The sequence below is a fragment of the Lathyrus oleraceus genome, chromosome 6, assembly GCF_024323335.1.
Source record: "Lathyrus oleraceus cultivar Zhongwan6 chromosome 6, CAAS_Psat_ZW6_1.0, whole genome shotgun sequence".
Taxonomy (NCBI): Eukaryota; Viridiplantae; Streptophyta; class Magnoliopsida; order Fabales; family Fabaceae; genus Lathyrus; species Lathyrus oleraceus.
The window spans coordinates 387,249,094-387,260,161 of NC_066584.1; the positions used below are offsets into that span (position 1 = coordinate 387,249,094).

At 35.2% G+C, this 11,068-nt stretch overlaps 2 protein-coding genes across 3 annotated transcripts; one reads left to right on the top strand and one right to left on the bottom strand.

Moving 5' to 3' along the window:
* Positions 1 to 3,507: 3,507 nt before the first annotated feature.
* On the top strand, positions 3,508 to 8,980 carry LOC127093530 (protein RAE1). 2 transcript variants are annotated; one of them, XM_051032476.1, is made up of 12 exons: positions 3,508 to 3,700; positions 3,747 to 3,818; positions 3,906 to 3,992; positions 4,071 to 4,148; positions 4,256 to 4,449; positions 4,556 to 4,697; positions 5,609 to 5,689; positions 6,211 to 6,339; positions 6,443 to 6,520; positions 7,325 to 7,396; positions 8,167 to 8,247; positions 8,573 to 8,980. In XM_051032476.1, exons 2-12 carry the CDS (start codon positions 3,771 to 3,773, stop codon positions 8,621 to 8,623), a joined length of 1,041 nt encoding a protein of 346 aa, XP_050888433.1. In that variant the 5' UTR covers positions 3,508 to 3,700; positions 3,747 to 3,770; the 3' UTR covers positions 8,624 to 8,980. The 2 variants fall into 2 exon arrangements, with proteins under 2 accessions (XP_050888433.1, XP_050888432.1); XM_051032475.1 differs by having other exon boundaries at positions 3,513 to 3,700; positions 3,743 to 3,818.
* A 580-nt stretch (positions 8,981 to 9,560) lies between these two features.
* Positions 9,561 to 10,765, bottom strand: LOC127097534 (uncharacterized). The gene is made up of 4 exons (XM_051036034.1): positions 10,291 to 10,765; positions 10,034 to 10,144; positions 9,868 to 9,948; positions 9,561 to 9,768 (listed from the first exon to the last, which is right to left on the bottom strand). The coding sequence occupies exons 1-4, from the start codon at positions 10,531 to 10,533 to the stop codon at positions 9,685 to 9,687; spliced, it is 519 nt and encodes a 172-aa protein (XP_050891991.1). The 5' UTR covers positions 10,534 to 10,765; the 3' UTR covers positions 9,561 to 9,684.
* Positions 10,766 to 11,068: the final 303 nt, after the last annotated feature.

Sequence of the window (11,068 nt, forward strand, 5' to 3'; positions counted from 1 at the left end):
AGGTAGATTGCGCAGTGACGTTGTCCACTTAAAAAACACAAACCAACGGGAGTAGTTTAGCCGAACTACGGCAACTCTGATTCTCATGTTCAGATGAGATACGTAGGCACAAGACGCGATGTCTTGCCGAGTTTGACTAACAACTAACACTAATTCTTTTCTCTCGCCCTCTTTGCGATTGAGACCTCCCCTTTTTCTTGCCCTAGTTCCAATCGAGACCCTTGCTTCCTGTGCAAGTTAGGTTAGGCGTGGCTTGCTTCCTGTGCAAGTCATGTTTAGGATAAGCTTGCTTCCTGTGCAAGTTAGCTAGAAACCTTAACTTAGGGACGACTTTGCATGACAACATCTAGGCTCGAGTCGTAGTCTCCCTAGTGTTGTGTCTCCCTATGTTATCTGGTTAGGCTAGTCCTTTTTCCCTGCGTAGGGGAACTACGTCGCCCTGATCCTCATACCAGATGAGGTACGTAGGCAGGAGATGAGCAGATCTCTCCGGGCGCCCTTTTTCTTTTTTCAACCCTTTGTGTCTTAACCACCCTTGCGTGTGTTTTGGTTCGGATGCTGATGTAAGTCCAGTGATTGGCATTCAGGCTCCACGTTCGCCCTTTTTGTTTTGTTTTGTGTGAGTTTGTTTCTCCTTTTCTGGTTAGAGTCCGACGTAGGTCCAGCGATTGGCAGTTGGTTTCCTGTGTGTGTTTGTTGGTTCGGATGCTGATATAAGTCCAGTGATTGGCATTCGGGCTCCATGTTTGCCTTTGCCTGTGTTTGCTTGTGTGCGTGTCAGCCGAGCTACGAATGCTCTGATTCTCCTTCGTCCAAGGAGATACGTATGCATAGGATGCGACATCCTAGCGAGCATGTGTCGTTTCCCCGTTCCGAACTACTTCGACTCTGATGTCTATGCCTGATAGACTAAGTAGGCCCAGGATGCGACATCCTGCCGAGTCAGTTTCAGTCTGTTTTCTTGTGTCTCTTTCAGCCAGTGTGTGTGTGTGTGAGCAGCGTTTTTTTAGCAACCATTTTCCTTCCTATTGTGCGTGGATCCCGTCGAGTACGACGGATGCGTAGGGGTGCTAATACCTTCCCTTCGCATAACCGACTCCCGATCCCATTCTCTTTGGTCGCGAGACCATGCTTTTTCCAGGTTTACTCTGAGCGTTTCCTTTCCCTCTTTTGGGATAAATAACGCACGGTGGCGGCTCTGTTGTTCTTGTTTCCCGCCGGTTTTTCGCGTAATGCGACACTTAGGCCAAGCATTTTTTTTATGATCTATCTCTATAGATCCTAATTCTTAATATATATGCTGTTTCACCAAGGGCTTTCGTAGAAAAGAATTTCCCTAGCCAAGTTTTCACTTGTTGCAAGGTAGGGACATCGTTTCCAATGAGTAATATATCATCTACATATAATATCAGGAAGACGATCATGCTCCCACTAACCTTCTTATAGACACAAGGCTCATATTTGTCTTTTGATGAATCCATATTGTTTTATCGTTTCATCAAATCGAAGATTCTAGCTTCTAGAAGCTTGCTTCAATCCATAGATTGATCACTATAACATGCATATTTTTTGGGCTTCTTCTGATATAATAAATCCTTCAGTTTGTGTAATGTATATATCCTTAAGAATATTCCCATTAAGAAAATAAGTCTTGACATCCATCGACCATATTTCACAATCATGATATGCAACGATGGCAAGTAAAATTCGAACAAATTTAAGCATTACAATTGGTGAAAAGGTTTCATCATAGTCTACACCATGAATCTGCTTATAGTCCTACGTAACTAGTCTTGCCTTATAGGTATGTACCTTACCATCCATGTTAGACTTTTATTTAAAGACCCACTTGCATCTTATAAGATTAACTCCTACAAGAGGCTCTACCAAGGTCTAAACCTAGTTTGTGTACATGGACTCCATTTCAGATTTCATGGCTTATATCCACTTCTCAGACCTGGGACAAATGATGGCCTCTTGATAGGTTACATGCTCATCTTGACCCATAAGTAATACATCATCTTGATTAGTTATGAGATAACCATATCTCTTAGGCCGGTGACATATCCTGTTTAACCCACGCTGGTCTTGTTCTACTTGAGCATGTTGTTCTTCCACAACTACTTGTATTTCCTGTACCAGTTCCTACATAGATGTATAAATGCTTTTTGATTCTTGAATTTCTTCCAGCTTTACTTTCCTCCCATTGATTCCTTTGGAAATAAAGTACTTTTCCAGGAATACTTTAGTTCGAGCAACACACATTTCCCCCTCAGAAGGATTGTAGAAGTAACACCATCTTGTTTCTTAGGATATCCCACAAATAAGCATTTGTCATATCTGTGATCAAGCTTGGTTGAAATTTGTCGTTTCACATAAACTTCGCAATCCCAAATCTTCATGTAAGGCATATGTGGTTTCTTACCATTCCATATCTCATATGGTGTCTTCTCAACCTTTTTAGATGGAACAATGTCAAATGTGTAAGCTACTGTCAACAAGCCATGCCCCTAAAAGGTGTTTGGAAGATCGACGTGACTCATTATGGATCAGACCATGTCTAACAAGGTTCGATTTCTTCTCTCAGATACACCATTCCATTTTGGAGTTCCGGGAGGATTAAGCTGCGATAGAATACCATGCTCTTTTATATGATCATCCAACTTTAGGCTTAAATATTCACTACATCGGTCTGATTGAAGAGTTTTAATATTCTTACCTAGTTGGTTTTGTACTTCATTCTTGAATTCCTTGAACTTTTTAAAAGATTCAAATTTATGTTTTATTAAATTTATATAACTATATTTACTTAAATAATTAGTACATGTTCAGTGGTCCACGTACATCAGTATATATGAAAATCAAAAGATCATTAACCATTTTATCTTTTACTATGGATGAGAACTTTGTCATCTTTTCAATTAAACAAGATCTACAATTATCATATGATTCGTAATTAGAAAAGTCTGAGAGTCTATTTTTATAGAGTTTGAAAATGTGTTTCTCATTTATGTGACCTAAATAACAATGCCAAAGATAACTTGGATTTAACTCGTTAATGATATTAATTTAATAAAATTGTGAAAAATAAAAAATATTTAAATTTAAAATAAAAAATTAATTAAATGAATAGGATAAAACAAGATCAAATTATAATTAAACTATTATTTTACAAATTCAACTTTATATAGTATTATTGAGATTTATTTATTGCAAGATTATATGATAGAAAAATATATTTAAGATGATGTATAATAAAACATAAAAAAAAAATAGAATACACAATTTTGAAATGTATCAAAAAGTATGGAACCAATTTGATCTTTTATCATCGATTTTCCGATTTGATCGAAAATCTTCCATGTTCACAGTCACACTAGTTCTCTAGCATATCGGCGTCCGCGTTCCTACTTATTTTCAATCCAAGGAATTATTTCCTTAATTTAAGTGAAATTGATATAAATAATTTACTTATGAATTTATAATTTTATATCATACTTTACTATAAATTAATTTTAAATATTTTCCCGAGTCATAATTATACATAATGAAAAAAAAGTATTTGAAACGGAAAATTGTATTGAGTTTCAAATTTTTGCAGAGCCGCAGTGAACTCAGTTACCCAAACCCAACTCTAATGCGTAAATCTTCAGTCAAGAAGAAGTTGAGTTGTTAGTCGGACGCAAGAACCACCCAGAAACTCTCTCTCCCCCCCTCTCTCTCTCTCTCTCTCTCTCTCTCTCTCTCTCTCTCTCTCGAAGTTGATCAAAATGTCGAGTTTCGGAGGTGCAAATACAAATCCTAACAAATCGTTTGAGGTAAATTTCGAATGTGGTTTATTCAATTCAGGGTTTAGATATTCTCATCATTCAATCATTTTCCATAACCCTACATTCAATTTTCAGGTTACGCAACCACCTTCTGATTCTGTTTCCAGTATTTCTTTCAGTTCCAAGGCCAATTTCCTCGTTGCTACTTCATGGGACAACCAGGTTTTCAGTTTCTCAATTTTCATTTCTTTCTTTCTCTTTCATTCATTGTTTTACTCACATTTTGTTACCTCATAACAGGTTCGGTGTTGGGAGATTTCGAAGAATGGAACTGCTCTTAACAGTACTCCTAAGGCTTCCATTTCTCATGATCAACCGGTAAGTAATGCCTTCAATGTGATGTGTTAGGGCTAGATAGGTTGAGTCTCGAATGGCGTTGGTTGGATTTGAACATTTAGACTGATTTTGTTTGTTTCTTGTTGTAGGTTTTGTGCCATGCTTGGAAGGATGATGGAACAACGGTTTTTTCTGGAGGTTGTGATAAGCAGGTCAAGATGTGGCCACTTTTGTCCGGAGGCCAACCGGTCACTGTTGCCATGCATGATGCTCCCATCAAAGAGGTTGCTTGGATACCCGAGATGAGTCTTTTGGCCACCGGAAGCTGGGACAAAACCATTAAGTATGCATATTCATTGTCTTATTCAGAGTCTTTAGGTCTTTTTTGTATTAACTACTAGAATTTGCTACTTCACAAATTATTTTATGCTTTATTTTGCTTGTGTTAGGTATTGGGATACTAGGCAGTCCAATCCGGTGCATACTCAGCAACTCCCTGATCGCTGTTATACAATGTCAGTGAGACATCCTCTCATGGTTGTGGGAACTGCGGATAGGAATCTGATTGTCTTCAACTTGCAGAATCCTCAGGTGCTATTTTATTCTAACATAAGTTTTCATAATGCTGTTGCTTGTGGCTTTGTAAGGAAGAGGTTTGTGTTCTAATGTAAAATACGGGTTTTATACTCGAGATGAAGTTGGAACTATAAATTCTCTTCAGTTTCCTATTGGGTTAACGCGTGCTTGCTTATAATTTTTCAACATGATGTCAAATCTGCATTATCTGCCTTTTCAATATGCAGGTGTAATATGCTGTTTATAGTATTTTTATAAATATTAGAATTTGGATAACTGAACTATTGTTTGTGGAAATCCTTGATTTGATGTTCTCAACAATTTTCACTTGTGTATCTGAATGTTCTTTACCTTGCACTCGATCTAGATTATTCAAACTTCATTCAGTAGTATCACACCTAGGAAAAACCCTAAATAACAATTAAATTGTTCCCTACAAGAAATTCATTATGCTAAAATAACGGTAATTGTCTTGATAACCATGTTTTTCTTCTGATTAAAATTTTAATATGTACTTAACAGCATTGGGATTACACCTTAACTCTTTAAGCAGGCAACATGAAAAAACACGGAACTTATTAGATAACTTATTAGAGAAAATTGAGTAAACATAAAGTGAACTCAAGGAACATTCAACCCAAGCTGAATATGAGTGTTCTCATTGACCCTTTTATGTTTATATCAATTATGGTTTTATATGTCTTACTGTCTGTAAAAGACTTTTTTGATCTTTTATCCAAATTTGCTGTGTTTAGATATCACTTTCTATGATTTCTGGTTTTCAATGTTTATCCAAATTTGCTGTGTTTAGATTAGACTTTCTATGATTTCTTGGTTTCAATGATTTTTAATATTTGATGAGCTATTGAGTTCAACAAATGATGATTTAATTGTCTTTCTTGTAACTTGTGAAAAATTCACAACAGACGGAGTACAAAAGAATAGTATCGCCCTTGAAATATCAGACAAGATGTGTTGCTGCTTTTCCAGATCAACAAGGTTTTTTGGTATGTATTCACTCCTCACTTACATTCAAGTACAGTTATAGAAGTCTGCAGTCTTATTTGCTACCCTTTTATTTTATTTTATTTATTTTATTCCATCAATGCAATGATGTGGGTCAGTTCTCCACTTGTAGTAGAGTGTTTATGTACGTGCTGTGAAGAGGCTCTAAAGTTTGAGGATGCTCTAATTGGTACATTGTATTGCACTCTTTAGACAATTGGGTTATCAATGCATTATTTACTAGAAGGCTTTTGCACTGATACTATATAATGACAACATCGAGGCCTTATTTATCAAGATAAAATATAGGGTGTGAAAATTGAATTTAATATTCACATTACCCTTTGCTGCATTTGTTTTGTGCATTACAAACTCAAACACCATCATTTTAATTTAAATAGTTCCGTGTGTTGCTTTTATGCTATTAGGTTTTTTCTTGGTGTTATTATCACATACATCCTTGGTGTATACGCACTGATTTCTATTCGGATACTATTGTGTATTGACTAGTTTTTCTCTGTAGGTTGGCTCAATAGAAGGAAGGGTTGGAGTACATCACCTTGATGATGCACAACAAAACAAGAATTTTACTTTTAAATGCCACAGAGAAAGCACTGACATATATTCAGTCAACTCCTTAAGTTTCCATCCTGTAATATACAGTTCATAATATCAAAAATCAGTTAACTTTCATTTTGAAAGTTGTTTACTTAATATTCTTTTGTATATGATCTTATTGATGTCTTTCTGTTCAGGTACATCACACTTTTGCAACTGCTGGATCTGATGGTGCCTTTAATTTCTGGGATAAGGACAGCAAACAGAGACTCAAGGTTCTAATTTTGTTACTAAACTTTCCTCCTCACCAGTCTTTTCTTTCTGAATGCAATCTATGTAATTCCAAACAGTGTTGTCGATGGCTGAGAGCCAAAATCCCACCATACCGGCCGCTTTGCGGCGCCGTTATTGTGGAAAACCCGCAATAGCCGCCGGTATTTACCATTGCGGCAATTCCAAAAAACGCCATGTATATCCGCCATAGCGGCCATGGCGGGGCAATTTGATAACACTGATTCCAAAACACAATAATTTTTTGTATGGCCAGACATAAACCTGATAAGTAACTCCTTGTTAGTTTTTATTAGTTAGAGAGTTAGTCTATGATGTATTTAAATAAGAAGGAAGTATTAGACAGATGAGGAGGAGGTGCAAACCCTTGAAATTCTGTCTGTACTTCATACCAGGGGATTCTTCCCTAGTTTTCTCTAATAGAAGAATAGGAGAGAATCTCTCCTCAAGGCTCTTCACCATAGAGAGTACTCTATTCACAATTACTATATTCAAAGATACTCTCCTCTATCAAATGAAGGCTATTTAAAGACTTGCTAATAGGCTTATCAGTCACCTAACAAACTAACCACCTGAACAGCTACCTAACAAACTAACCAACCAGCTAACTGATCACTCTAACTACTCGTAACTACTTTAACTACACTAACTTCCCTTTATTCTATAGAATCCTTAAAATTACTGTATTAACCATGTATCAATCTAGAAAACAATACAGTCTTCTTTCCACCTTTGGCTATCTTTATGAAGTTATTTACTGATATTTCATTTTATAATGTGTTTTGTAGGCTATGCAAAGGTGTGGTCAGCCCATACCTTGCGGTGCATTCAATAATGATGGCTCCATATATGCTTATGCGGTATGCTTTGCTGGTTTAAAATTGTAGTTATTTACTTTCAATGCAATTTGTTTTACTATATATAATCAATAACCAAGTCAAGAGCTTTATAATTGGATCATTAGAAAAATTTCTAAATCTGAACTCATATTTATCAATGGGCCCATTTTGCAATAACATCACATTTATCGTGTTCATTTCTTAAGTAGATTATCACCCCAACTCTCTTTCTATCTCAGATTCCATACTTGTCGTAGCCATTTTCAATTAATATTCTGGTGATTGAGAGTGGATTAATGTAATGTTATTTGAAGGTGCACTCAAATATGCCTATTCAGTCCTTGAGTTCAATTTAATAAATCAATTTTCCTGAGTCAACAGAGTATGTATGCTGCTGGATATTGGATGAAGAATGAGATATTGGCATATCCTAAATTAAAAGGCTAAACTGATGAGTTTAGACACTGAATGACTTTGTTGAGGATACGCGCATCTCCCCCCACATAATACATAGATCTTTAGACAGTTAATTATAACTAAAACACAGTATGAATTGCCTAAATCCCATTTGACATTTGGGATTAGATGTTTGAATTAACCTGTCAGTTTATGCATATGCAATAGATGTTCTGATTAGTTGATTCTTGTTAAATGAAGAAATTTGCCATGTTTTTTATGAACGTGCTTTGAAGACAGTATAAGTTTTCTTGCTTTTTATTGACATGTTGATGTGTGCCTTCCATTCAATTAACATAATTTGGCTCTGAACCAACTTTTACACATGTCTATAGGTTTGTTATGATTGGAGCAAAGGTGCAGAAAATCACAATCCATCGACTGCAAAGAACTGCATTTATTTGCACTTACCACAGGTACACACTTCTGCATTCAGACATACATATGTGCATACCTGTGTTTGAATTGTTGAAGGATCTCCCAATGTATGAATTTAAACTAATTGGATGGATGGATGGATGAAAATGAAGGAAGATGAAAGAAAGAAACGAAATCAGAATTCTTTCTTTGGTGTATCTTGATTCTTGAGTACGGAGGAATTATGATATATCTCAGTTTTCACTTGTCTTTAATTATCTTAACGCATTCAACAGACATGTTTATTCTTCTTTAGTTTCCTTTCATTTTTCCCATTGAAAAAGCTAGTCAGTTTAGGAGTAACTGTTTTTCTCGTATGAGCAGGACTCTGAGGTTAAAGGCAAGCCACGGGCTGGATCAACGGGTAGAAGGTGAAGTTTGATGCTAAAGGTTGTGTGTTTTGCTGCGTGCATAACAAGGATTTGGAACTAGAAGCAATAGACCAGTGTTTAATGTTTTGGTGCAAGTGCAACAGCTAACATGATTAAACTCTTAATCAGTCTTTGGTTTTCATCTAAAATTTCATTTCTTAGATTTGTCCATCTTTCAATTCTGCGGGTGTTCTTTTATCATTCTTTAGGGTCAGCCTGCTACTATCTTATGATCACACATGTAGACTTAAATGGTTTTGATATCTTTTACAATTCATGTAGAATGTGGATTGATCATGATAAGTTATTTTTTCTTGGTATGAATGTCATCATCACACGATGCATATGCCTACCACGTTTATATTTCGGGCTATCACAATTTCCAATAATTAGAAGGAAAATGATGTTTAGTCTGTCGTGTTTAGTGTGATACTAGCATGCTATAAACGCAAGGAATGTCCTTTTACCTATAGAAGCTCTTATGCATGAGTCCTTCTAAAATTGTGAAATATCGATATCGGATACTCGTATCGCATTCGTGGTGTTTAATTTTTTCTTATTATTTGGTTTTTAATTGAAATTTGTGATTTTCTCAAATATTAATATAATATATTTATGTGTTTTAATTTTTTTGTTATTGTATTTTATCATTATTTTTGGTTTTTTTAATTTTTTTTATAATGGTGTTTTGTTATGAAAGTAATAATTTAGTTTTCTACTCATATATTTTATAGAAAAATCTTTTTCGTTTTTTTATTAACGTACCTATGCATCGTATACATCGTAGCCTAGAAGCACCATAGTTAGGGAGCTTTCCAAAAGAAATGGAGAGGATCCCATTTCTTTGTTTGACAATATTCTTGTTGTCCAAATAACACTTCCCCTTCTCAAAATAGTCTTAGAGATCTATATGATTTCTTTAAAAAAAAATAGGGTCCATATTGAATATGAGAATGTTATATTTTGTTTTGTTAATCCTTCAAACAAAGAAATCTGAATAGCATTTAAATACAAATCACTGCAAATTGAATAAGCCAAACTAGTAACCAAAGCACACTTCTAAGATTATTGTTTTAGTGACACAGACTCTATGGTCTTGCATAGCTCCTCCAGTTTCTTCAACCTCATTTTTTCACTTTCAGTCAGCAGCTATTCATAAAATGATCAATTAGAAAATATGGAAAGAAATACAATATTATTACCATTGTAATTGGTATATATGACATAACACAGTGTTGAGTACTGTACCTCAGTTAATGTTGCTACCAAATTAGCCTTCTCTTTGTTTTTTTCATTAAAAGCTTCCAAGGTTTCTTTATACTCTTTCTCCTATTAAGTCAATTGTAAAAGTTAGTTTTCACTATTATTTTGTCATATATGAACAAAGTAGTTTCTGTGTTATGATGAATCATACCTTTTTCTGGTAGTTCTGTCCGAGTTGCTTTAAATCTTTGTTAGCCAAATCAATCTTTTTACGTATCATTGCAACTTCTTTCTTCATAGGATCTTCCAGCACTTCAAGCTCCTAGTAGATTAACAAAGAAAAAAAAAGACATTAATGATTTGCATGTAAATAAGAAGTAATAGTAATAAAATTTGCAGACTGCATGAATGCATAGATTTCTGAGAGAGATATTCGCATATGAGTTTTATCCTAAACATGGAACTTACTTCCCAAATGTATGCCAAGCGCCTCGTCTCTTCCTCGGCGCGTCCAAGTTGAAGTTCAACTCTCTCTTTCACCTCCATTTTTCTCCTCTCAATCTCTTCTTCCTTAGCTTGAAACGTGGAAATGGCCAGTTTTGAAATATCCTCATCTTCACCCTCTTCTGTTGAAAACCTCCCACTGCTTCCAATACTTCCAAGGTTCTTCATTTTCTGCATTTTGCCTCTCTTTCTGAAAATTAGACACATGAGTTTCTTCAAGCCTTACTCCTACTTTTATCTTATGTTTATGTCAGTTATAGCATATAGGCTTGTTTTGCTTTCACTTCAATACTCTCTGCCTATCCATCACAACTCACAACAACTGGTTTTAAATTCTCTTGACTTGTAAAAACAGTAAAGAGAGTTTTAGCCTTTATTATGATAATCTGTAATCTGTTATTGAATCCATAGTTAACAGTAACACCTGCTTTAGCTTTATGATGAGGTTTTATATTGGTGGCCACTTATTTTGTCTTTATTAGAAATATTTGAAACCTTAACTTTTCTAAGAAATAAGTTAGGAATAGAGAAAGTAATTTCAAATAGTTTTATTTCTGGAAAAGGTGGTTAGAATCTTATATTCAAAGTCAGATAATATTTACCAACTTACGTATGTTTCTTCAAGCCAAAGATATGTGTTTGGGGAATCTCTACTATTGTGAATCCACTGTTATACTTAAATATTTATAGTTTATAAAAGTGGCCAAACAAGATATGCTTGCTTACAAACAATTAAGAAAGT